Consider the following 27,684-nt stretch of genomic DNA (forward strand, 5'->3'; position numbering starts at 1 on the left):
AGTTTGGGTATAGCTCAGTCCGGCTTCTTTTTGTCATGAGTCCTTGAAGTAGTTTTGTCTTGAAAAAATCTTCTTGGTGACGTGCGCCCTTCTCTTTTTTTTCTTTTTTTTGAGAAAAAAAAGGTGCACTCACTGAGTGTAGCCCCCGAGCCTCTTACTGTTTGGAACAAAGAGTTGGAGGGTCTTGAGTCTGATTTGTTCGAGGAGCTGGAATTTAACTGAAAATTTCTCTTGTTGTGGTAGTTTGCCGTTTGCCAGGTGAGGTTGTATGGTGGCGGTTGGGTATAAATGTTGCCTGTTCATGGGTTGCACAGTATTGGTATATTCTTCCGAATATGCTCGATTTCGAGTACTGTGCCTGAGTCTTCTATTATTGAGTTATGTCTTTTCACTGTGTCCTTTATAAGGCATGTTTCGTTGGTACTCCTAGTCCATGTGCACCGCTTCTTTGATCTATAAATACCCTCCCGGAGTGCTTGTTTTCTTCCATTGAACATCTTGAATCTTTGTAGTCATGAACATGGTAGTTTGCGAAGTAGAGCAGCCCCCGGGCGTCTTTTGTAGTTCCTGTGCGTCTTGTTGTAGCTGAAGGAAGTCTTGTGATAGGGGTTAGAGGTAGACTAACCCCGCAGCAGCAATGTACCAGGAAGTACGTAGCGGTAGTTGGAGGAAGTCTTGTGATGTGGGCTTTGTTCCTTCATCCGGCAGTTCTGGGTTGATCTTCGCCATCTGTCTTGAGACTGTCCGGTGCAGATCAACACCTGATCCTACATCACATCAGGCTTGGGTAGACAGATGCCTATCGACTTCCCCTGGTCTTTGTCGTTTCGCCATGCTACTGATTTCCGCCTTGGATGCACTTCGTCCGTCCTTTGAAGAAAACAGTGTAGCCGATCGCGGTTTGTTCTACCGAGTAGCAATTTGGAGCACGTAGTCATTCTAGAGCCTAGTTGCGTCCGGGCTCCTCTTTGCTACCTTGCTTGTCGTAGTGCCAAGTTTATTGGGTCTTGTAAGATGTGTAATCTTCTATCTTTGAAGCCATTTGTAATGGAAAGAATCTTGTCTTCAGAGTTGCCGTTTATTTTTCTGTTGTAATCCTAGTTATTCATGAGATTCCTGAGTTCTTTCTTAAATAACCGGGTTCTTTTGTTCCTTGCGAGGTAGCCCTTTCTTTCTTCTTGGTTGATGGGTTGTTATTGTAGTGATCTGATAACCTTGCCGTGGTGCTGGACGGATAAGTCTGAAATCTGCCCGTTAAATTGTACTGTTGTGTGGATTTGTGTCGTCCGTCATTTTAGCTGTGTCAGTAAATGGACCATTGCGTTCCCACACCGTGCTTTAATGAGCCTTGTGGGCCGTTTTTATCACTAAAAATCTATTTAAAGACCTTTTATCTTCCTTTCCTTTGCTACCCAGCTCTTGCTTTTAAACCCTAGCTTTCAGAAATCCGCCGCCGTCATCGTCGCCGTCACCCGAGCACCACCATCCTAGCTTCATCTTCCCTAGTACCTTTTTGCTTTCGCTAGTTCATGGGTAAGAAGAAAACCGCGAGCAAGTCCCAGGTGACCTTCATGGATGAGGAGTCATCCCTTTTTTTGATCGAGAACCAAGAGTTCATGGCCATGAGGGCTGCTCAGAAGGTTTGGCCGGCTCCAACAACAGGCGAAGACCAGCTGCACGAGCTCGTCAGTGATGGCTTGATCCAAAGCAAGGACATCGTTGAATGGAAAGTTCTAGGCGAGCATCGGGTTCCTGCTTCGGGTCCTGGTGAGATTGTCCTTTTCGTTTCCTTTGTTCGCACCGGACTTTGCCTTCCTGCTTCCGCCTTCCTTCACCAGTTTCTTGGTTATTTCAGGGTTAGTCTGAACCATCTAACCCCTAATGTCATTCTCCATCTTTCCATTTTCGTTCATCTCTGTGAAGCTTTCCTTGGAATCCCTCCTTCTCTATCTCTTTTTCGCTACTTCTTTCGTCTGAAGCCTCAACCCCGTCGCAAAGAGACCAATGTTCTCGGCAGCTGTGGGATCCAGTTTCGCTAGGGTCTTAAAAGCAAGTTCTTTGACTATGACCTGGTTGATTCTGTGAGGGATTGGCGTGCTAATTGGTTTTATGCCGCAAATTTGATTCCTTCCCTTTTCGTACATTCTGGGTCTGGTCCCTTGGTTAATGACCGGTGGGATAAGAACCCCGTGTCGCCCGCTGAAATCTAGGCAATCTAGCCACTCCTTAATAAGATTAGTATGCTGAAGCAGCAGGGTTTAACCGGTTTTGGGATTGTTTCGAGTTTCCTTCGTCGCCGAGTTCAGCCTTTGAAGGAGCGTGAGCATTTTGGCTTCGAGTACTCTAGGGCTGAGGATCCTTCACGTATGGTCCCAGCTCTTGAGCTGACCGATGAGGAGGTACTTGAGCGTCTCTAGAAGATGTTGAAAGGAGCGAGCGTCGTCCCGCTTATTGTCTCTGAGTTCTCTGCTAACAACTCCCCTCCAGCTGTAAGTTGTTTATCTCTTTGTCCGGGTACTTTGTGTGCTCTTGTTGTATCCATTTTTGTTTAACTTTTCTCTGTCTTGTTGTATAGGAGCTTGGGCGCAACTTTGTTGACCTGATCCCCCTAGATGTTCTCCCTGTTTTGGTGAAAGTTGGGGAGAAACTTGCTGGAGCTTCCGCAACTAGTAAGTTCCCGTTCTCCACAGTGCTTCCTAGAGTTTCTTCTAGATTTGTCGACGTATATGAAGAATATGTTCCTCATCTAGTCCCTCACGATCCTCGTAGTGTCCTAAAGAGGGGGCAAATGGATGGGTCTTCATCTGGCCTGCCTGTTTCCAAGAAGTCACACAAGCCAAGTACTCTTCTAGGTACTCTAGTTGTAGCTAGCATGCTCTTAGGTGAGCATATTTAATACTCTTTGTCTTCTCCTTTCTTTTTATCTTGAACTAGGTACTTTTACCCTTCCTTCAGCGGGCGGTCTGGTGGCCTTGGTTGAAACTGAGGAAGAAGATGATGAAGTTCCCCTCATCGTGCGGCGGTAAGTTGCTTTTATATTCCTCTTCTATTGCATTCCTCCTCTTTGTCTTGATTTTTAGTCTTGATCTTTTTGAAGGAGACGGGCGTCGGGTACAAGTTCTTTCGAGGTCTCTGCGTCGGCTTCTTCTGAAGCTTCGGTGTTGAGTTCCTTGGTACCGAGCTCCTCCGCACTTCCGATGCCTAGCCCTTCCGTGGCCTCAGCTTCGGCTTCTTCTGAAGCTCTAGTATCAGCTACACCGCTCCTGTTGCCAATTGGTGGGAACGTTTTCGTCGCCGTAGTTCCCCTACGAAGCCTTCTTTGTGTTTTACGAAGAAGAAGATAGTCGGGTGAGTAACCTCTGGCTTCGTCTTTTTGCATCTATTTCCCTTTCCTTTGTTCTTATTGGTAAGTTTATCTGTCAACTTTTCAGGCCTTCATTTTCTCTTGTCCCTCTGTCGACTTCTTGCTAGTTTCCTAGTGTGCTACTGAGTACCGAGCCTCAGGGTTCAGAGCACTCGGTAGGTGAAATGATCGTTGAGGAGACAAGGTTTCCTAGTGAAGGCGCTGCTGTTGGCTTGGTTGCTTCTGAAGTGACCATGGCTATGGTGGCAGGTTCATCTGAGGGATTGGTCTTGACTTCCCGTGAGATTGCTCCGGTCGTGCCTTCTTTGCCTCGACCGGCTTCTCCTTCTCCTTCTCTTACCTCCGATGGTCTGCCCTTTGCCGATGAGGTGGTGCAGCAGTTTGATGCCACCCATCGACTATCGAAGTTAACCGCTGCCTGGGGGAGCTTATCGACCCTCGCGACTTCTTTTGGTGAAAAGCTCCAGGTAAGTTTTACTACCACTCCTCCTTTGTATGCTTGTTTTTCTTCTGTCCTTATGCCTTGTTTTTCTTTGTCTCTTCTTGCTCAGTCTTTCTCTCATGATCATTCTGGCTTCTTTTTCTCATCTGAAAATGAGAAAAAGTTGTCTTCTGAGGTGAACGCTCTGAAAGCTAATCTTAACCTCCTCCAGGCTGAGTTGGAGACAGAGCGTCAAATGCACCAAAAGGAGGAGAAGACCCTTCGTGCCCGGGGTAGTAGAGACGGAGAAGCAAAGGGATGACGCGGTGGAGTCTATGAAGAACGAGTGCAAAGGTGCCGCGGGTTCTGCTTGTTTCTTCTTGTATTTTGACTTCTTTTTTTGCTGACTTGTTTTTCGGTGCCTTGTCTAGTTCTCCGAGTTGAAAAGCAGAAGCTCTCGGAGAGTATCGATGAAATGAAGGCTCTTGTCTGCTCTAGTCATAACAAGGCTGAGGAGGTAATTACTCATGCTGAGGAAGAACTTGTCCTTGCTAAGCTGATTAGGCGTGGAGCTGACAGAGATCTTATGCAGGCTCAAAGAACTATCAAAGACTTATCTGGCAAGTTGGCGACGGCTACCGAGAACTGGAAAGCTTTATGGAAATCTTTTCGTTCAGTAGCCGACGCACTCTGAACTCCAGCGGACGATGGGCAATCTTGGGCTCAGTTTATTCCCCGAATTCTGACTCGTTTTCAAGAGTTCGTGAAGAGGTGCGCCCAACTGTGTACCAAGAATGTCTTGGCTCAGGTCTGGGTTCTTGCTCCAGAGGTGCCTCTGTCCAAGATAGCAGAGGAAGCCGATAGTTAAGAGTACATTGACGCCATTGAGCGGATGGAGCCTGAGGTCGAAGACTTAGCCAGTAGAGTTGTAGATAATCTTAATGTTGTTATCCCCTCTCCTGATGATGATGCTTGAACATAATCAACCTCTATACTTTTGATTTTTTATAACAGAGTAGTTATATTCTTTTTTTAATGAAGATACTTTGTTGATACTTCCTTTGCTTGGTTGCCTTGTTTATTCCTTGGATGAGTTGTCCATGTGATTAGAGTTGTTCGACTCGCCGAGTACTTGGTCTTGCCTTTGTCTTTGCCATGTAAACAACCCTGCTTGTTGACAACCTTCTTTGATCTATTGAGTTCTTGTCTAGCTTTCACCTTTGCCGTATAAAACAACTCGGTGTAGACCGTTGCTTTGACAGACTTTGTGATCTCAAGTATCCTCAGTATAGCCCCCGAGCCTCTTGCTTTTTGGTACAAGGAGCTGGAGGGTCTCGTCTTGAATTTTCCCTGATCCATGCTCAGGCTTGGTTGTTTTGTTTTTGGGTGTTAGCTTGTTAGCTACCCTTATCGGCTGGCTCAAGCATCTTTTCAGCTATTTTGCTCTGGGCCGGTAGGCTCAGGCATGTTTTGGCCATTTTGCTCTTTGGTTCGGGTGTTAGCTTATTAGCTACCCTCATCGGCGGGCTCAAGCATCTTTTTAGCTATTTTGCTCTCGGCCGGTAGGCTCAGGCATGTTTCAGCCATTTTGCTCCTTTGTTCGGGTCTTAGCTTATTAGCTACCCTCATCGGCGGGCTCAAACATCTTTTTAGCTATTTTGCTCTCGACCGGTAGGCTCAGGCATGTTTCAGCCATTTTGCTCTTTTGTTCGGGTGTTAGCTTATTAGCTATCTTCATCGGCGGGCTCAAGCATCTTTTCAGCTATTTCGCTCTCGGCCAGTAGGCTCAGGCATGTTTCAGCCATTTTGCTCCTTTGTTCGGGTGTTAGCTTATTAGCTACCCTCATCGGCGGGCTCAAGCATCTTTTCAGCTATTTTGCTCTCGGCCGGTAGGCTCAGGCATGTTTCAGCCATTTTGCTCTTTTAGAAACAACTCAAGGTTTAGCCATCATAAGACATGTGTTGTCGAAAAACCATCTTTATTGATTATGATCGTTTGATAAGCTATAATACACATTTTGTCGAGGGACAACATCTTTATAGGTCATGAACATTGATCTCTTGTGTTTTGTACATGTACTCTCCTTTGAGTTGTTTTCATGCGTAGAATCTTCTCAGTTGGCTAATGTGCCATGTATTACTGACTTCTTTCTCATCTTCAGCCATTAACTTGTACTTTCCTGGTCCGATGACTTTTGAGACAATAAAAGGACCTTCCCATAGACTGAGTAGTTTATGGTGTCCGTCAGTTTTTTATATTCTTCTTAGCACTAGGTCCCTGACTTGTAGTGATTGAGGCTGTGTACTCTTGTTGTAGTGGCGTCTTAATCCTTGGAGGTATCTTGCTGATTGAAGGGTAGCGTTTACCCTGACTTCTTCTGTAGTGTCAAGTTCTAATCTTCTGGTGTGTTCTGCTTCTCCTTCGTCATACTGTTCTATCCTTGGTGACATCCAAATCAAGTCAGCAGGTAGCACAACTTCTGATCCATAAACTAAGAAGAAAGGCGAGTATCCGGTAGCTCTGCTTGTTTGGGTCCGTAGTCCCCATACTACTTTGGATAATTCTTCAATCTATTTTGATCCATAGTTTGCTAGTTCTTCATATAGTCTTGGTTTCAACCTGGCTAGTATGAGTCCATTGGCTCTTTCTACTTGTCCGTTGGCTTCTAGGTGTACGACTGATGCGTAATCTATGCTGAAGCCATAATCTTACGCCCAACTTTTGAACTCTATGGCTATAAAGGGTGAGCCTAAATCTGTTATGATTCGATTGGGCATGCCAAAGCGGTACATAATGTCTTGGATGAACTCGACTGCTTTAGCCGCGCTGTATTTTACGAGTGGTTTGTATTCGATCCACTTGGTGAACTTGTCAATCGCCACAAAGATGTACTCAAAACCGCCCTTTGCCTTCTTGAGTGGTCCTACTTGATATAGCCCCCAGCAGGAGAAAGGCCAAGCGGGTGGGATGCAGATGAGGTTGTGAGCTGGTATATGAGCTTGTCTTGCGAACATTTGACAACCTTTACATTTTCTGACGAGTTCTTCTGCGTCTTTCAGAGCTGTTGGCTAGTAGAAGCCGGTACGGAAGGCTTTGCCGACTAGTGTTCTTGAAGCAGCGTGATTCTCGCAGCAACCTGAATGTATTTCATCTAGGATTTCTCTGCCTTCTTGGAATGAGATACATTTTAGGAGTACTCCTGATGATGCAGCTCTTCTATAGAGTTTGTCCCCCACTAGGACGTAGTTTTTGCTTCTGCGAACAACTCGGGTGGCTTCCTCCTTCTCAGCTGGTAACTTATTCTCTTTGATATAATCAATAAAGGCTTGTGTCCATGAAGTGTTGATTACCAGAATGTGACTGCCTTTGGTTGGGGGTTTCGGGGTTTTCTCTCTGGTTTGTTTGATAGGAGCCGATAACTCCTCTATGAATACGTCGGGTGGTACCTTTGCCCTGTCTGATCCGAGTTTGGCGAGGACATCTACTGCAATGTTGTTATCACGCAGGACATGCATGATTTCTAACTCCTGGAAATGTTTTTCGAGTTTTTGGACTTCAGCGCAGTAAGCACCCATGTTTTCTTTGGTGCAATCCCAATCTTTGTTGACTTGGTTGATGACTACTACCGAATCACCGTATACGAGTAATCGCTTGATTCCGAGAGTAATTGCCACTCGTAGCCTGTGAATGAGAGCTACATATTCTGCTTCGTTGTTTGTAGCTTGCCATAATATCTGAAGGACATATTTAAGTTGTTTTCTGTCTGGAGAAATTAGGAGAATGCCTGCGCCAGCTCCTCCTAGCTTGAGTGACCCATCAAAGTACATCTTCCAGTGGTCAAGGATTGTATCTGATAAAGGCTGTTGAATCTCTATCCACTCGGCCACAAAATTGGCAAGGGCTTGAGATTTGATTGCTTTCCGCGGGGTGAAATCGATGTTAAGAGCTCTGAGTTCAACTGCCCACTTTGATATGTGTCCCGTCACATCTTTGTTGTGTAAGATGTCTCCGAGCGGGAAGTCTGTCACCACTATGATCTGGTAGCTTTCAAAATAGTGGCGAAGCTTGCGTAAAGTGATTAATAGGGCGTAGAGTAGTTTTGCACATGCGGGTACCGTATTTTTGGTTCAGATAATACTTCGCTGATGTAGTATATGGGTCATTGTACTTTATACACGCATCCTTCTTCTTCTCTTTCTACGACTATTGTCGTGCTGACCACAGCAGTAGTCGCCGCAATGTATAGCATCATATCTTCATCTTTCCTTGGGGGTGTGAATTGGTGAGGATGTGAGGTATGCCTTAAGTTTCTTGAAAGCTTCATTGGCTTCTTCTGTCCATTTGAACTTATCTGTTTTCTTTAGTAGTTTAAAGAAAGGTAACCCTTTTTCACCGAGCCTTGAAATGAAACGATTGAGTGCCGCTATGCAGCCCGTTAGCTTTTGCACATCTTTGATGTTTCTAGGTGGGCCCATCTCCGTTATGGCTCTAATTTGCTTGGCGCTTGCTTCGATTCCGCGATGACTGACCAAGAAACCGAGTAGTTGTCCTGAAGGAACCCCAAACACACATTTGTTTGGGTTCAATTTCCATCTCCACTTTTTTAGGTTCTCGAAGGTTTGTCTTATGTCTTCAATCAGTGTATCTGGGTTCTTTGTTTTTACAACTACATCGTCCACATATGCTTCTATGTTTTTACTGATTTGATCGCCAAGGCATATTTGGATAGCTCTTTGGTAGGTGGCTCCAGCGTTTTTGAGTCCAAATGACATGGTCTTGTAGCAGTAGGCACCAAACGGGGTGATGAAAGATGTCTTGCTCTGGTCTTGCTCTTTTAATTCTATCTGGTGATACTCTGAATAGCAATCAAGAAAGGATAATAGGGCGGATCCTGCTGTTGAATCAACTATCTGATCAATGCGTGGCAGCCCGAACAGATCTTTCGGACAGTGCTTGTTGAGATCTGTGTAATCAACACACATGTGCCATTCGTCCGTGTTCTTTTTCTATACTAGAACTAGGTTTGCTAGCCAATCTGGATGAAGGATTTCTCTAATGAATCCAACCGCCATTAGCTTTGTGATTTCTTTTTTAATTGCTGCCTTCTTGTCAGGTGAGAATCGTCGTAGCCGTTGCTTTATAGGCTTAGAGTTTTCATTAACATCAATTCTATGCTCAGCCAACTCTCTTGGGACACCTGGCATGTCGGCCGGCTTCCAAGCGAAGATATCTTTGTTGTCCCAAAGAAAGTTGGTGAGCGCGAGTTCCTATTTTGCCGAGAGGTGAGCACTGATGGTTGCTGTCTTGGAGGTATCGCCAGTGCCCAAGTCGATTTGCTTGACGTTGGCTTCTTTTGGGGGTGCGATGATGCTAGGCTTTTTAGCCGGTATTTCTAATTCTTCTTGGCTCATCTCTGCAGCAATTGTGGCTATTTCTTTTCTTCCATTGTCGGCTTGTGCTTTGGCTACGATTTGGATTGCCTGAACATCGCAGTCAAAAGCACGCTTCAAATCACTTCGAAGAGAAAGGACTCCGTTGGGTCCTGGCATCTTAAGCAGTAAGTACGGATAATGTGGTATTGCCATGAATTTTGCCAGTGCTGGGCATCCGAGGATTGCATGATATGACGAATCGAAGTCTACGACCTCAAATTTGATAAACTCTGTTCGGTAGTTCGAAGGAGTTCCAAAAGTAACGGGTAAAGTAATTTATCCAAGTGTCATGGCTGCCTTGCCTGGTACTATGCCGTAAAAAGGTGTACTTGTTGGTGTAATCATCCTGGCGAGTTGTAGTCCCATCTTCCTTAGTGTTTCTGAGAATATGATGTTGAGTCCGGCTCCCCCATCAATTAGTACTTTGGTGACAGTCATACCAGCAATAGTTGGATCTAAAACCAGTGGATAATGGCCTATGTTTCTCATGCTAGTCCATTGGTCTTCTCTGGTAAATTGGATAGAATACTGTGACCAATTGAGATATCTTGGTGTAGCCAGTTCTGCTGTCATGATAGTCCGTAGTGCTAGTTTTTCTTGATGTTTGCTTCTGCAATCTAGAGCCCCTAAGAAGATCACTGCTACCATTCCCCTAGGTTTTTAGAATCCTTTGTCCTCGTGGTTGTCTTCATCTTTTTTCTGATTGTCCTCTTTGGTGTTCTCCTTACTATCTTTTCTTGTGTATCGATCATTGAAAGTGTAGCAATTTCCGATGGTGTGCCTCCCATTAGGGTGCAATGGGCAACGTATGTTTTCAATGTCATCATATCTTCTGGGTTTGGAAAACTTCTTTGATTTGTCGGCCATTGCCATGGTATTGTCTGGTCTACGTTTTCTTTCTTGATGTCTGCTATTTCGATGATTTTGCTTGTCCGGGTTGTCCTGGTTGCTTCTATCCGGGAACCTCTCTCGTGTTTTTTCTTCTACAGTAATCATCTTTTCTACTGTTCATCTGAATTCTTCATTGTTTCTCGGATTTTCTTTGCAGAAGTCTTGAAATTGCCACCTAGCCATGATTTCGTGAGAGAAGGCTTCAATTACTTCTCGTTCGGTGATGTCATGCACTTGAGCTCGTAGTTCGCCGAATCGTCGATAGTAATTTCTGAGACTTTCGTCTCCCTTTTGCTTGAGTCCTTTTAGTTCTACATGAGTGATTGGGTGTGTAATGATTCCTGTGAAATTTTCACAAAAAGCTCTCTGCAAGTCCTCCCAATTTCTGATAAATCTTGGATTTAATTTGTCGAACCATTGGAGGGGCACGACCTCTAGTGCCATGGGAAAGAATAGGATCTTGATATCGTCGTCTCCTCTGGCTAGTTCAATTGATTGTGAATATATTCTAAGCCATTGCCTTGGTTCAGTTTTGCCATCATACTTGGAGTGGTTAGACGGTTTGAACTTGTGTGTCGTGTGTTCCGGCTTCTTTGAATTCGGATTCGGCACCTCCTTCTGGCCAACTGTTGTTTTGATGGGAATAATTCTGCGAGGCTGTCTGGGTAGGCACCCTACTCCTGGTCTTTCTTGGTTGTTCAAATTGATGGCCTTGATTATGTTCCTTCCTACTTTCTCCGTTATGGCTTCCACCTGACCCAAGTCTTTCGAAAGCGGACTTCCTTTGATTTTGATCTTCTTGCCTGTGGGTTGTTGATCTGGCGGGTAGTCTTGATTGGGCTCTCTCTTCATGCGTTCTCGGGATCGTCGACCGGAGCAAGTCCTGGAGCTGTTCATACTTCTTGCCGGGATGTGAAGTTGCTCTAAGTTCTTCTAATGCTTCTCGAATCTTATCGTAAGGCGTATTTGCCGTACGTCTTCCTTTGACTTCTCGTTGTGATTTTCTTCTGTCGTATTCAGCCAACTCTGACTCGTATCTGATCCAGGCTTCCCTACGCTGCCTAGCACGGTGTTGCCGCCCTTGCTTCAACTTGTTTTTTCTTTCTCTAGCTTGTTTCTGACTCTCGGTTTCTCCATCGTAGCCCTGGGCAAAAGGTGATATGTTGGATTCTGATTCATCTGATGACCTGACATTGGGTGCTTCTGGGAGATTTAATGGTGACCGAGGACGTCGAACCATGAGTACTTCCCGTGCGTGAGCTGTTCTGTTATTGGCGTTGGTTTTCATACTGTCGGAGTTGCTGATGACTTTAGTAGATGCCTCGATGTCGCAGATCGAGGCTCCTTCTTGGTAGGGTAGAATAGCCATTGTCGTCGTGTTGTCCAGTCGGGTACTGTTATCCTCAGGAACAGAGTCCGGCCAGTGAACGATGCAGTCTTGAGATGTTACAGTCAGGACGAGACCTTCCTGAGCTCTCTTCAGTGGCATTCTTAGTACTAGATCGAGGACCTCTCTGAGCCATGCCTGATAAGATGTTGCCATGTTTAGGAGTCCGAGTGGAGGAAGATCTGACTTCTTGAAGGGATCCTGCGCGTACTCCGAGTTGTATTCTTGATAGGTCAGGGCCGCGTTCTTAAGTCCCATCGGAAAAGAACTCGGTTTCCCGAAAGAACTCGGATAAGACTCCAACTCGAATGCGGAGCTCGAATTCGAGTCGGATACACAAGGCTGCAGAACCTGAGTTGAATCAAACATTATGAGCTGCGCGAATCCTCCGGAGATTTGATCTATCGTGGTCGTCGGAATAGAATCATCTTCATGGTGTTTCGAATCCTCGAGGAGACGACTTTGGAGCTTGCCATTGTTGTCCGCCTCGCAGATCCATGAGCCGAAGATGAAAGTTGATCCCATTGAGAAGATCATGTTGTTGAGGTCCATCGAGCTCTCGGATGCAAATTCGCCGAAAGCCCCTACCTGGCGCGCCAGCTGTCGATGTTTTACCACCGATAGCCTGCCACGGGGGACCCCGGGGCAGTATTGTTTAGGCTTCAGCGTATGCGGAACTCGACGGTGAACGCAAGAGATAGTCGATTTATCCTGGTTCAGGCCCTCGACTGTGGTCGAGTAACAGCCCTACGTCCAGTCGACGTTAGCCTCTGCGTTGGATTGATTGTGTTGTAGAAATCGTGATCTCCCTTCTCTAGGAACCCTGCCCTCCTTTATATAGTCAGGAGGTCAGAATCCTAGTCGGTTTACAATGAGAGTTCCTAGTAGGATTACAAAATAATACTACTACTAAGGTTACATGGGGAGAATCCTAGTTAGACTAGATCTTCTCTCTTCCTTGCGGGGCATCCTGTGGGTCCCGCACCGACACCCCCGTCATACCCAATGTGGATGATTTTTTCTCCATTTAATTCTCCATAGGGAGAAGATTTGTATCATTCCCGTCCTCTAATGGGTGAATTTCCCGTGGGGAATCAGGGAACGGGGGCCGTTGACATCTTTAAAATCAGACAGGGGGGCAATGGGAAAAAGGAGCAATTCATTAACCAAGGTAATCAGACCAAACGAGGGAAAAAAATAAAAAGAGCAATTAACCAAGGTATAATCAGACCAGAAGAGGAAAAAAAAGGAACCTGTGGCTGCTGGGATTCGAGGCCAGCGCCATGTTGGCTTGGCTTATAATAAAGAAATAAAAAAGAGCAATTAGCCAACAGGTCTCTACGGCCACGAAACTACAGGCACTTTGTTATGCATCTCAATGACCACGGCTATTAGTCCTCTATGAAACATGACACCAGCATCGTGCAAAACATCCATCATTTCTATGTTTTCTCAAAAATCTGCGCCAAACCAGTGGCGGCGATCAAATATAGTACAGTACAAAGCCACGCAGTTCTCTCATCTAGCACTTCAAGAATCACTGCATAATCGCCCTTTATTTATCCCCCAATCTAGAGAGAGTCTACAACAACAGGCTAGTACTCGTTGAAGTGTATGGCGCCGAGCTTCCACACGAGGAAGGCGGTGCCGAACATGATGGTGGTGATGAGCGTGAAGGAGACGAGGACGAGGAACACGTCCACCCCGAACGGCAGCTCGAACGTCCACCCCTCCTTGGGCATCCCGCGCTTGCTGTCGTCGAACAGGTTGCCCGGCGCCTCGGGCAGCCGCGACCCGCGCCGCCCGCCCCCGGCCCCGCCCTTCTTCGCGTCCGCCTCGCGCAGCGCGTCCAGCACGCCGCTCCCGAACTCCGGCTTGGCCGATTTTGACGACGACGACGACGACCCCTTTGCCGACGGCTCCGCGTACTTGCCCAGTACGCGCGCCGCCCGCAGCCGCTCCCGCGCCGTCAGCGGCGCCCGCTTCGGCGGCTCGCTCGGCGCGCTGCCGTTGGCGTTGGCGTTGGCGACCGGCTGCTGCGGCTGGCCGTTATTGCCGGGCGTCACCGGGGATCTCTCGGCGCTGGGAACGGGAGAGGCTGGAGGAGGAGGGGTGTTGGCTGTTGTTTCTTGAGCCGCGGCCGGCGCCGCCTGGTCGTTGTCCGTGGCCCGCCCGCAGCTGGTTCTTGCATGCTTGTTATTCCTCGCCGCGTAGCTCAGCCGGAGGAGCTCGGGCGGGAGCTTCTGGAAGGCTGCAGCTGCTGCCGCCGCCTTCTCAAAGGGATGCCTCGAGAAAAGGGTCAGCTGGGTGTAGTACGACGAAGATCTTGGCACTCCTGCTAGCTGTGCACATGAGCAGTAGCATCAGGAAGCAAGAAGAAACAAGATGAAGCGCGATGAGTTAGAAAAGAAGCTTACTTTTGCAGTAGCCCTGGGCAGGGAGGAGCAGGAGCTGAGGATGGTGGCAGCCATCTTCCTCTCATCCGTTCGGCCACAGCATTTTGTGCTCGAGGCCAGTGAAGATAGCATTCGTCTGAGTGAGGATGAGGCTGTCCACGAATCGGAGCTGTAGGGGACGTGGCGACTGGATAGATCCGAGAACACGTTGGGCTGGGCCGAATTCGTTACACGGCAGTCATCAACCGCAAGCCCAGAGTTGTCTTTTGGGAAATCGTCAGCAATTTTGGCATAAAAAAGATTCGTGAGCAAGTTCTTGGATCTCGACGGCATTTTAGTTTGAAGTGAACTCTCGATTCCAACAACATCAAAAGTTCAAACATTAATATCCCTGTGTTCCACCACCACGTTACCTGCTAAATTTCAGTCAGCGTCATATTCTCAGAAGCAACTAAATCGCAAGGCAGACCAACAACCCAAAAAAAAAATGCTAGGCCTGGCTTAGTTAGCGAAAAATTTTGGGAAACAGTACTGTAACACTTTCGTTGTTATTCGGTAATTAGTGTCTTATCATAGTCTAATTAGACTTAAAAGATTCGTCTCGTGAATTTCGTCTAAACTGTGTAATTAGTTTTATTTTTTATTTATATTTAATGCTTCATGCATGCGTCCAAAGATTCGATGTGACGAGAAATCTTGAAAAATTTTGCAAAATGAAGTGCAACTAAACATCACCCTAGTATAATTGGCCAAGACACCAGAATCTTGTGAAAACAAAAGACGTATATAAATGGTCCACTATATATTCAACATCTCGACAGGACTGTAGCATTCGCCCAATTACATTGGCAGAGTAGAGGGAGAGATAAGTCAGTAATTCTGGTTTACCGAACAAAACTGTCCAGCAAACGCTATACACAATTTAACTCTCTTCGTTCAGCTATGTACAAACCTTAATAAGGATAGTAAATGTTAGATCTAAAACTCTTGCAACTTGCAATAGTCGTCTACCTAAGGACAGGCTTTTGTTTGGTCGATGACAGTTGAACGTCTCCGTTCAAAACAGATCCCACGAACCTTTCAGCTTCTTCCAGTGTCACCTCGTCGTCGTACACCGCGAACCTCCCCCGGCGAGGCTTGTAGGCAATGAGCAGCTTGTCAGATGACTTATATCCAGACTTATCAAACGATGACAGGAATGCAGATTGTTTGTCCTTATCCAACAAAGCATAGGAGACTGCATTTCTGGAATTATAGTTCTGCCCCCTTATCAGAGTCGTCTTAGATATCTGGATGCAATCACCAGAAAAGAGAAGGTATGTGTTAACAAATTGCTATACCCAAGATTAAGGAAAGAAGAACCACAAGATAATAGATGTTACTATGCATTCAGAAGAACAAGAAAACATGTGCTTCTGCTATCTAGTACGATTTGGCTTTTCAAAACAGAAGATATACCTCAGACAGGACTGTTTCAAGCTGTCCCTTGGCTTTGTTTGACCCGAAAACACCAATGATGCATACTGAAGTCTTCTCTCCACAGATTTCCTCAAAGTTGGAGGCTGTGAGGAGAGGCACCTTTTTTTCTTCCCATTGACTGGAAGGTTTCTTGTTAGCTTGATTCGATGACAGCTTCTTATTCTTCTTCTCAAAACTTTCTAGCAGTGTCTTCAATTCCTTGATACCAGATCTGAGATCTTTCACCGAAATGCCATCCTTCAGAAGGAGCTCCTCACCATTCACGGTTCGGCCAATTACAGCTGGAAGATTCTTCACGCCAAGACTTTTGAGAAGCGGATGAGAAACATCATGAACCTAAACATGCACAGCAGTATCTCATATTAGATGTTGTTTATCGAGTCCTAATAGCATATAAGAGTTAACCCCCTGATTGTTCACCAGCATGGTAAAGGTATGCTATTTTAATGGAAGCTCAATCATCTACTCCCTTCGTTCCAAATTGTAAGTCGTTTTAACTTTGTCCAAAATCAAATTTGTCTAACTTTGGCCAAATTTATATTAAAAAAATCATTAGCATCTACAATATCAAACAGATACTCTATCAAAATATATGTCACGGTGTATCTAATGAATCTAGTTTGATGCTGTATATGTTTGTGTATTCATTTTTTATAAACTTGGTCACAGGCTCACAGCTAGAAAAGGTTGACTTGGGATAAAACTAAAACGACTTACAGTTAGGAATGGAGCGAGTAAATTATTTTTCATGCCATTTTTATATTATAACCATTCATTACCACTTACTGCCCAGAAGTAACTACACCCCACATCAATTGACATCTCAGAGTATGCTATGTGCCGAGTTTTCCCATGTCAAGCAGAGTAATTATTAAGGCCTAGAATTTCCTAGGTTTGGTAACCAAATGGAGCAGTAACAGCAACAGATCAAATTACTCACCTCAGCATCATAAAAAATTAATCGATTGCGGAACATCCCACTGATAGCACGCCACATTGCTGGTGTGTCCTTCTTACTCGATAGTAAGAGCACTTGAGGAAGGTTTGGTAGAACATTTAAAGGGAAGCTGAATTGGCCAATATCTACTCGTTTTGAGAATCTTGGCAGGTGTTCTTGACAAAATGTCTTCAAGCTCTTAGCATCATGTTCTCCAGAATACTCATGCAAAGACCCTTTCTCTGTAGTAGCATATGAATAGATGAAGAGGCGGGCCGATTTCCCTATTGAAACACCAGACCTTTTGCAAAGAGATTTTTCATTGTCACAGTTGACCTTACCAGCCTGCACAAATAGAAGGCTATTAGGTATGTATGTCCGTGCCATATGTTGAGGAGCGCTATATATTTCATTATCATTATTGTACATCAGCTTACCCTCAGAGCACCATCCAGTGAATGGACCACGTCCTGCATGACACTCTCTAGCACAAATTGACCTTTTGACTGGGGTGTATAAAATAACAGAAGCCAAGTAGTTCCTTGGTCAGCTACTTCTTTATTGAAAACTTGTGTGGTGATATCCTGAATCTTGGCAGTGCCAGAATGCTGACCAGAAGTTCCAGTGTTGGCTCTAGCTGAGCCAGTTGATCCACCAAAATGGCTATCACCCATTGATCCACCACCAAAAAGGTTCGAGAAAACATCACCAAGATCTAAACCACCACCAAACGGGTTTCCACCACTGGCCCCAGGTTTACCACCAAAAGAAAAGGAAAACGTTTTTGTATTTCCTTGACCACCCATTGTTTGCCATCCATTACCAGATGTGAAATGACTGGACTTGGGGCCACCACCAAAGTATGTATAGCCCTCATGATTTCCAAAATTTCCACCACCAAATCCAGGGTTACCCTTCTCATCCCCGTAGAGGTCATAGTTTTTCCGCTTCTCTTCATCAGATAGAATCTCATATGCTGCAAAGGCCCAACAATGCTCCTTCAGTATTACAGAATAAGGCACTGCTACTCTAATCTAGCATTAGCAGATAATCTGAAACGAAACTAGTTTACGGAATATAGTTACATGGCCCTTATTTGCCTGATAATTCAGCGTAAAGAGAAGCAGAATGGGTCAAACATAGAGCATGTATTGTTACAAGACGTTTTGCACCTAAACAAACCCAGGAGACAACATGGAATGTTAAAAATAGGTAATAGCAAGGAATTTAGAGATGACTCCACCCCTAAAAGAAGAGACAGGACCATCCCATCCCCGATAGTTCCCAAACCAAACACACCATTTAAAAGCAACCAGATCAATGCAAACACACCCTTAAAAGCAACCACATCAATGCAAATGACTCCGGACATGTGCAGATATGATGATACCATGGCTAGTGCAAGGGACAATGCCAAATAAAAAAATTATCTCATATGCATCATCAGCATATACAAATTCTTAATCAAAATAGATATTGAAGAAAAATAGAGGTTCTTACCATTGTTTATTTCTTCAAATTTTTCCTGCGCACCCTTGCCTTTATTCTTGTCAGGGTGGTATTTTAGAGAAAGCCTATTATAGACATCATAAATAAGATGAGTTGATCTAAGCTATAGGCTGAAACTAAATTGCATCGTGTACTTGAATTGAAAGTTGAAGACATTAAAAATCTGAACTTACTTGTGAAAGGCTTTCTGAATATCCCGTTGGCTAGCATTCTTGTCAACTCCTAGAACCTGAAACCAAAAAAGATCATGAGAACATGCATCAGTCATCTAGAACAGATGTAAAAACTCATAAATGTTAGGACTATGCCTGGATTTCCAAAAGGAAAAAGCTCAGATGGAAGTAATATTTCAGGTTTGAAGCTGGACCACTATCTGACATTTACTGCTTGACAATTATGAATTTTACAAATAGTGAACATAGCTACCAAAGCAAATTAAGCTCTGAGTGCTGCCACAGATACAACCATTTTAGTACATTGTACAGGGACCCCCATTGTACATGTAAAACTTGAGTACAGTAAAATCCCGTTTAGAGAACAGATCAACAAATAGTATCTTACCACTTGGAACCGCAAGCGTTAGCATTGTCATTTGTTCATTAATCTCTCATATAACGCATACGCCGTGTAATTCAGTTGAAGAAATGCCTAGAGTTTACAGCGAAACAAGGAATACGCAGTAATAATACGCAAAAATTACTCGCCTTGTACGGATCTATAGTTTTGGCCGCTGCGACGTGCAAGACTACCGAACTGAGGACGAGCGAGGCGACGAGGAGAGACCGGAGGGGAATCCCCATCGCGGCGTGGCGAGCGGCTCCTATTCGATTCTGCTTCGCCGGGTGAAGCTTCCAGCGCTCGATTTGCTCGGGTTTTCTTCTGCTGGGGAATATCTGGGTTGAATTCAGGCTGGATTTGGAGGGAAGCGGAGGAAGGACAAGGATTTGGGCATGGGGGAAGGCCGCCGTTTTTAGAGAGGAAGGCGTCGGTTCGGTCGAGATGTTTCGCGACACAAGGTACACGTGGCGCTTGAGAGGTAGCTCCAGCGAACTCGACCAATAGAATTCGACCTTTCGAGCCCGGTTGCGTGGCCAGCGCACTTATAAGTTGGGACCACGTGCCACGCAGGACTAATAGGAGTGTGTCGACTCGTGACAGTCACACCGAGGTACGTATGTTGACGTCTTTGCGAACTAGCGTAAATAGAGGGCACTTAAAAAACACAATAAGGTAAAAATACTTAGAAATCCAGAAAAAAGTTCATATTACTCCCTTCAAATTTGGCCCATGTCTAAATAATCCCCTAAACTAACATTTGATTTAATTTACTTCCTCCAACTATTTAAGTTGATCCAACCAACACCTTAAAGAGATTTTTCTTTTTTGTTTCTCTATGTACAAATTATATTTTAGTTTTAAAATTTGTGAGGTGATAGAGGACATTGTATTTTGTGTTAGAAAAATACACTATGAAATTTTCATCATTATGAGCCAATAATATGCTTTGAAGACTATACAAACTATTTACAACTAAACTAGATGTCGACATAAAATCGTCGGTAGTCATCTGAGGAATATCTCACGAAGTTAGATTGATCGGCAGAGAGACGTGTAATCAAGAACAAGAATGCAACAGAGACACACGAGTTAGACAGGTTCAGACTGTCAATATGACGTAATACCCTACTTCTATGGTCTGTTGGTTTATATTAGCTATCGTATAATATTGCGTGAGTTTGGAGGGGTCCCTGCTCGCCTTATATAGTCCGGGGGTAGGGTTACAAGTCGGTTAGATCTAAGAGATAACCGAAAAGTAATAACAGATTACAGGAATCATGTGATCGTACGTATCCTAACAGATCTCGTAGTATCTTCAGAATATCTTTCCGGTGTCTTACGAAAAACGCCGAGCAGAGTCGTGCCCGCAAGGCTTCATCTTGTAGGATGGACCGCCCCTGGGGGCACAGCCCATATGGTCTGTCGTGAGTATCCGGGGTCATACCCCCCACAGCTAGTCCCCGAGCACCTTGTACCCGTTGTGCAACGCCGTCTTAAGCTTGTCCGAGCAGGTGCGAACAAAGCCGAGCAGTCAAACTTATGGTCCGACCACCGTGATGAGTTGCCGAGCAGTTGTAAGCAGTTGCCGACCAGGTGAACCGTCGCTGAGCAGCGTGAACTGTCGCCGAGCAGCGTGAACCATCGCCAAGCAGCATGAACCGTCACCGAGCAGTGTAACCCAAGTACGACTTGCCATAAGGGTGTAAGGAGCTCAAGTTCAGAATCGAAAATTTCTTCACGGTAGGCAAGTGTGCCCACTTAGAGTCCGACCACGAGAAAGGGAGATAGTCTTCTTTAGCTTCAAGAGGCGCGGAGTCTTCTAGATTAAAGCAAACACATTCATCGCAAGGTGAAGTATGCCCACTTAGTCTCCGAGCCTGACAGTAGATGACGTAGTCATGTGACGCCAGGGTCCAAAGTAGAAGAATAGTAAAAGACCAGCCGAACAGTCAGCCAGTCCCTGGGCGTAGCCTCGAGATGAGAAAAGCACATTCACCGTAAGGTGAAGTGTGGCCACTTAGTCCCCGAGCCTAACAGTAAGTGATGTGGTCACGTGGTGCCAGGGTCAGAAACAGTAATCTAAAAGCTTGCCGATGTCATCTGACATGTGCGTATCAAGACCCCAGACGTGCTGCCCAAAATCAGCACCCTGACCTGAACAGTATGGAGCAGTTTGATAGCACACTGATGAGATGTAGCAAGACCCGACCATCAAGAGAGTCCTTAGCTTAGCTAGCGATGTCCGGACACCGAAGTAGTCCCCGATGTAGCTGGCGATGTCTGATGAGGACATGACCTCCATACATATGACCATGTTTGGAGAACCATATGGAGACTAAGGAGATCAGCGAGGGTTCCTAACCGAGAAGGAGGCCCGAAGCTCATCCGGTTCGAGTCACCGAGGTGGAGGTCCAAATCAAGTTCGAGCTCATCTCGGGTTCCAGGACCAGTTTGCCTTAGACTGGTCACCCAGGACGCATCCAGACTTCGTTTTCAATTATCCATATATGGTTGGAAAGCTAATTTGATAAGGAAGCCAATCCAAGTGGTCTTATATCAAAAGACCTTCAGAATCAACGGGGATCGTCAAAACAAGTCAGCGTCCAGAATCTGTCAGGGTGCTGCGACACCGTCTTTTGGTCCGTTGGACCGTGTATCGTGTTTGGGCCCAATAGGGGCATGTTTGGGGGGTGACACCGAAGACTCTATAATTAGCAACCGTCGCTCTCTTTAGAGTTTGGGTTTTGCTGCAACTGTGCCGCCAAGGCTGCTTGCTGTGAACCAGGGCCCCAGTTCTTGATCTTGTTCGCCTATGACGATTAGTCCTTTCGAATAAAGACTTGAACTCCTTTTTGTTATCATATGCCTCATATCTATTTGCAATTTCAGATTGCGTTCATCCCGTTCTTGCTTGTGTTCTCAATTCGCTTGCAGGAAAGTCTTCTCGGCGAGGTCAATCGCGTTTGCGTGGTTGATAACCAACAGAGCAGTGGTGTAACAATTGTGGGGGTCCGAATCTATCTTGGTTCGAAGCCTAGATCATGAATGTCGAGTCTTCACCAATCAACACTATCATATCTATCGGAATATCAGACCTAGTCAACATCAAGTGGTATCAGAGACCTTGTTGCCCGTTAGGTATAACTTTGTTTTCCCCTTTAGATTGCTACTATTTTTGCATTACCTATAGTCCACAAAAAACCAAAAAAATATACACCGCCACCTATTCCCTATCCTATAGCCTCATTGTGCCATGCAATTTCGTATCTGTTTCTCGTTGTTGAGTTTGTGTCCTAAACCAAGTTCTGGTTGCTGGTTTTAGATCATTTTTTAGTTCAGTTTGTGTTTTTTCCTTTGTTTTTCATCATAATCCATGAACACCTTGAAGTCTTGCTGTGTTTCCTTTATATCCATCAAACCCTAGTCCACACATCTAATTTGTTATACTTGTCTTCACTGTTTTCATTAAATCCTTGCTGCCGTAACTAATTTTGCGCGTATTACTCCCGTTTTGTCCTCTAATTCGGAGTTAGTTCATAAAACTGGTCTAGTTTTCGCATACAAACTCGGATTTTGACATTCCATATATCAAAATCAATCAGAAAAAAATTTCGAATCCGTCCATCCCCTGCTTTGCTGGGTTCAGAAAATTTTATTTTAGCCAAAAACTGGTCACAAGATCATCTTTTCATGGTCACAATTGTTTTGTCGATTTTGAGCACATCTTTTGAAATTTCCACAGGCCACATCTTTCACTTGTTTAAGCTCATATTTTCTATGGTTACTTCTTTTGTGCTCCTAAGTGAAAAAATATCAAAAAATTAAAAAGAAAAAGTCAAAGAATCCAAAAAACAACGACAGCCCAAAAATAGAGAAAAGAGTGAGGGGCAAAAGTGGAACAATATCTAGAGGAGCACATAGAGAGCGCCATTTGAGCTGTGTTTGCGTGTGCTGATTTCTACCTTGTTCCTAATCATATTCCTGCTGTTCACATCACTTGATACATCTGATACTTGGAACATGTGTAGGCCAGCAACTAAGACAAGTACTCGAGATACTTATTTAGCTTTGCTATTCAGTTGCGAATATTGCTACTCCTTGCTACTATATTGTGCCTATCCAAGCTTCACTTTCTTCTAACCAAGTATAGGTTCGCCTTGTAACTGTTACACTCAAGCTACAACGGTATCACAGTCATCGACCGATTGCACCGCCTATTGCTTTGGTAAGAACACTTGTAAGACTATAGTAAGACGCTTGAGAATCGAGTGCCTTATTTTTCCTTGTTCACAACCTAAGTAGCTGATAGGGATAATACTTTTGTGTTGTCTTTTGCTGTCTTCTAACAATGATAGGTTTTTCGTATCCACCGACTTATGATGGTATAAGTGCTAATGAGTATATGGAGTGAGAAATTGCCATAGATAATATATTTGCTACTCGCTTTATGTGTCCAAGAAGGAAGGTAAACAATGCAGCTAGTGTTTTGCGACATTTTGCTTTATCTTGGTGGGAGTCTTTAGATCCTTCTGATAAACCTCAAACTTAGAATGATATGAAACTCCTTATGCGAGAAACATTTGTTAATTCACCTTCTGTTTTGACATCATATGCTGAGGTGCACTATTTAGATGAAGAGTATGTTGTTATTCCTTTTGCTATGACTAACCTTCCGTGGGATAATGTACATAAGCGAGAGGATGACATGGAAGCAAATGAGGAGCTCACAACCTCATATGCAAATACAGAACCATCACTTCATAATGCACCTATTATTCCTGCTGAGAACACAGGTATTGTCCATGGTGCTACACTCATGGAAGGTGAGAATTGTTTTAATGTACTAATTTTTTCCACAAACCATGCTATCATAGAGCAATTGTTAGTGTAACCCTCTCTTGATTTATCTTTGTCCTATGATAATTTGCTTGATGTTCCTTGTGATAAAAATGAATTGGTTGATGATACTTCAATTTTACATGTTTTGGAACCAATCACTTATGCTGAAAATAAACATGTTATTCATATTGCTACTAAAACCGATGAGCTCAAACTATTGTCTTCTTTACATACTTTGGGTTATATTAAATTTGATGTTTTGTGTAACCTAGATTGTTTGGAGGAGAGCCTTTTTAAATATGTTGATTTGCCTTGGTTTTCTAAACACATATATCATGTTATTGGCAAATATAACAACAAAGGATAATATATGATACATCGAGTATACGTTCATAGTAATATGAATTCTCCTTTTGTTGTACAAGATTATGATTGTTTAGAGGTCAGCCATAATAATACAAACATTTTCTCATGTTCCTCAAAGAAACAAGTTCACTTCCAAGAAGGGGACCATTGTTGGTTGGTACCTATGTCTGCTAGATCATCTATTTCTGCATTGTCTTTGGTCAGTTCTAATCTTTTGCAGGATAGTGTTGACATACATCGTGTGCATTCGGATCATGGAGTCTACATGCTTGCTAAAATTTTTATGCGAGATGACACACTACAAACATGGAAACATGGTCATGTTCCTTCTCACAATATTGTCCATTCTCATTTTTTGGAAACCTCGTTTGTCCTCATGTTGTGCAGGATTGACTTCAAACAAAATCGACGCCGAGGACGGCTTTTCGTTAAGAAAGGGAGGATGATGAGGACATGACCTCTATACATATGACCATGCTTGGAGAACCATATGGAGACCAAGGAGATTAGCGAGGGTGTCCTAACCAAGAAGGAGGCCCGAAGCTCATCCGGTTCGAGTCACCGAGGTGGAGGCCCAAATCAAGTTTGAGCTCATCTCGGGTTCTAGGACCAGTTTGCCTTAAACTGGTCACCCAGGACACATCCGAACTCCGTTTTCAACGATCCACATATGGATAGAAATCTAATTTGATAAGGAAGCTAATCCAAGTGGTCTCACATCAAAAGACCTTCAGAATCAATGGGAATCATCAAAACAAGTTAGTATCTAGAATCTACCAGGGTGCTGTGACACTGTCTTTGATTCGTTGGACCGTGTATCATGTTTGGGCCCATTAGGGGGCATGTCCAGGGGGTGATGCCCAAGACTCTATAATTAGCATCCATCGCTCTCCTGAGGGTTTGCGTTTTATTTAGTTTTTGATTTCCTCATGAAACAGACGTCGTTTTGCTGCAACTGTGCCGCCAAGGCTGGTGGCTTTGAACCAGGGCCCCAGTTCTTGATCTTGTTCACCTATGGTGATTAGTCCTTTCAAATAAAGACTTGAACTCCTTCTTGTTATCATAAGCCTCATATCTATTTGCAATTTCAGATTGCATTCATCCTGTTCTTGCTTGTGTTCTCGATTCGTTTACAGGAAAGCCTTCTCGACGAGGTCAACCATGTTCGCATGGTTGATAACCAACAGAGCAGTGGTGTAATGGTTGCGGGGTCTAAATCAGTCTTGGATCAAAGCCTAGATCATGAATGTTGAGTCTCCACCAATTGATGCTATCATACCTATCGGAAGATCGGGCCTTGTTTACATCAATGTTCGAGCACCGAGGAGTCCTCGATGTAGCTGATGATGTTCGAGCACCGAGGAGTCCCTGGAATATCTGGTGATGTCCGAGCACTGAGGAGTAACAGACATAGCTAGCGATGTTCGAGCACCGAGGAGTCTCCGGTGTAGTTGGCGATGTCCAAGCACTGAGGAGTTCCTGGTGTAGCTGGCGATTTTCAAGCACCGAATAGTCCTCGACGTAGTTGGCGACGCCCGAGCACCGAGGAGTCCCCGATGTAGCTAGAGACATCCAAGCACCGAGGAGTCCCCGACATAGCTGACAAAGTCCAAGCACCGAGGAGTCCCTGATGTAGCTAGCGATGTTCGAGCACCAAGGAGTCTCCGACGTAGCTAGCGATGTCTGAACACCGAGGAGTCCCCCACGTAGCTAGTGATGTCTAGGTACCAAGGAGTCCTTAGCGTAGCTGGCGATGTTCAAACACCGATGAGTCCTTGGCGTAGCTGGCGATGTCCACAAGGTGAAGTGGGGTGAAGTGTACCCACTTAGTCCCCGAGCACAAAGAATTCGAGTGCCGAGGAGTAACCGATGTAGCTGGCGATGTCCAAGCACCAAGGAGTCCCCAGCGTATCTGGCGATATCATCGAGGAGTCCCTGGCATATCTAGCGATGAAGCACAAGCGACGAACAGTCCGGTCAACTGGTCTACGGCGAAGTGAGCATTGAGTAGAAGCGATCAGCGAACAATCCGATCAACTGGTCGGTGACGGAGTCCATGAACCTAGCGGTGTGGAGAAGTTCGAGCACCAGGTGGTCCGATCACCTGGACGATGATCCTACAATACAAATATATAGAACGAGTAGTACATGATATAAAAATATATGAACTCCAGAGAAAAATCAGCAATGACGATGAAATAGCGTATGCAGCTAGGCGATTAGTTGGTGTGAAGATGTATTTATATTTAATATAAACCGCCCGACCAGTTAGTGTGTAACTGAGTCTCCAGCCCTAGCTAGCTCGTTAACCATAAAGCGGAGCGTGGAGCCCATGTGCGTGTAGGAAGAACAAAGCGTCGCTAAGGAGCCACTGCCGACCACCCATAACATAGAGGGCAGACGCTCATGCACGTGTAGGGAGGAGCCAGAGACAGGGCCATCTCTAGGGACATCCGAGCATCAACATGACTGTTTGGGGGTTCAGAAAATCGTTTGGAGAGCAAATATGGAGAAAACAGCTCGGAGAAACATTATGGCGTTGTACAAAGATTAGAGAATATTTAGAAAAGGAAAAAGTCTGTTTTTGGCCCTCCAACTATGGCAGCAGTTTGGTTCTAGCCCTCTAACTCAAAAACCAGACACGTGTAATCTATTAACTCTGTAAACTAGATAGAATTGGCCCTCGCGCCGGCACGAGGGTGATTTTCTGCCTGGTCAACCCATGACGACTATGGTATTAGGCCTTTTTCATTTTCTCGCGGCCCACTTACTCCCGCACTCTCCTTTCACTCTCTTCCGTTCATTCCCCAACCCCGAACCCTAACTCCCAACGACAATGGTGACGGCGGAGGGTGCTGGTGCGGGTGCGGATCGACAGCTCCTAACATTCCTCACATGGGGACCTACTCTAGTCGCTGACTTGCTCACTCTCTTCTGTTCCTTCCCCAACCCCAAACCCTAACTCCTGATGGCAGCGATAACATGGCGAGCTCGAGCAGCGTGAGTAGCTGGAGGGGAGGAGGAAGGTTCGACCATGGTGGCTTATGGTCATCCCCTTGCTGTGTCGTCAAGGCCCTCTTGATTATTGGGTGCCCATGCTTTGCAATTGTGGAGTGAAGGCGACAAAGTGGACGTCGAGGACCAATGATAATCCGGGCCGCATGTTCTACAATTGCTTCAGATCTTAGGTGAGTTCGATCGATGACTTGTTTAGGGTTTGGTTCTTGTCCTTGGTTCTTTGTTGGATGTCATGATTGAAGTTGTCTTGGTTTTGGTTGTAATCATGGTTGCAGAGCAATATGCGGTCATGCCAATTTTATCGCTGGATTGATCCACCAACCCTGGAGCACCTTGTACCCATTCTTATTGAGCTCCATGACCAAGTGCGAGCAATGAGGACGACTAACATATAGGGAAATGGCCACATGGATCTGTCATTAGTTGATGCAGAAGCATCAAGGCAGCAAGAAAGAGCCATGGTGGAAACACGATTTGCAGACACAGATGTTGTGGCAGCAATGGTGCAAACAGCTAGAACAGAAGATGTTCAGTTGAAATACAGGATGATAGAGAAGGAACTAGGTTTGTGGAAGTTTGTATTGGTGGCCTGTGTGATTCTAGTGCTTGCTGTACTTTTTAGGAAGTAGATGTTTGTTGCTTTTTTTTAGTTGTGAATGGTAGTAGTTGGATGCTTGTTAGTTTGTGGTGTAGAAGTATGGAAGATGTATTGAATTGAAGATGTATTTTGCTATCTTTGAATCAATTATGAATTCCAAGATAAGGCTTTCGGGTTTTGGTTGCTCATCATCTCCCTGCTGTCATGCCTCTGCATGCTTGCACTTTCCAATTCAATTCAACTTTGCACAGAATGGATGGAATGTGTCATGTGTAGTGCAGGAGACTAGGAGAGAAAACATCTGGTGAGCGGCGAGACATGAGAAGGCAATGGCGTCCTAGGCTACGTGGAACATGGTCGTGCTGCCCTAGCAGTAGGTTGGCACCCATGGATAGAAACAGCGTGGAATGAATCGCAATCGCCACAACACGAGCTCAGTTACACCAGCACAACACGAGCACTTATAATTTGCACAGCTTCGAGAACTT

The 27,684-nt window shown here is 44.9% G+C and overlaps 2 protein-coding genes across 2 annotated transcripts; both read right to left on the minus strand.

Moving 5' to 3' along the window:
* Nucleotides 1-12,919: 12,919 nt before the first annotated feature.
* On the minus strand, nucleotides 12,920-14,070 carry LOC136540836 (uncharacterized). Its single transcript, XM_066532858.1, has 2 exons — nucleotides 13,914-14,070; nucleotides 12,920-13,838 (listed from the first exon to the last, which is right to left on the minus strand). Exons 1-2 carry the CDS (start codon nucleotides 14,022-14,024, stop codon nucleotides 13,092-13,094), a joined length of 858 nt encoding a protein of 285 aa, XP_066388955.1. The 5' UTR covers nucleotides 14,025-14,070; the 3' UTR covers nucleotides 12,920-13,091.
* A 587-nt stretch (nucleotides 14,071-14,657) lies between these two features.
* LOC136540837 (dnaJ protein ERDJ3A-like) lies at nucleotides 14,658-18,745 on the minus strand. Its single transcript, XM_066532859.1, has 7 exons — nucleotides 18,522-18,745; nucleotides 17,991-18,046; nucleotides 17,809-17,882; nucleotides 16,746-17,284; nucleotides 16,312-16,653; nucleotides 15,351-15,707; nucleotides 14,658-15,181 (listed from the first exon to the last, which is right to left on the minus strand). Exons 1-7 carry the CDS (start codon nucleotides 18,615-18,617, stop codon nucleotides 14,900-14,902), a joined length of 1,746 nt encoding a protein of 581 aa, XP_066388956.1. The 5' UTR covers nucleotides 18,618-18,745; the 3' UTR covers nucleotides 14,658-14,899.
* Between the last annotated feature and the right edge of the window lie 8,939 nt (nucleotides 18,746-27,684).

The sequence above is a fragment of the Miscanthus floridulus genome, chromosome 2 (genome assembly GCF_019320115.1).
Source record: "Miscanthus floridulus cultivar M001 chromosome 2, ASM1932011v1, whole genome shotgun sequence".
Classification (NCBI taxonomy): Eukaryota; Viridiplantae; Streptophyta; class Magnoliopsida; order Poales; family Poaceae; genus Miscanthus; species Miscanthus floridulus.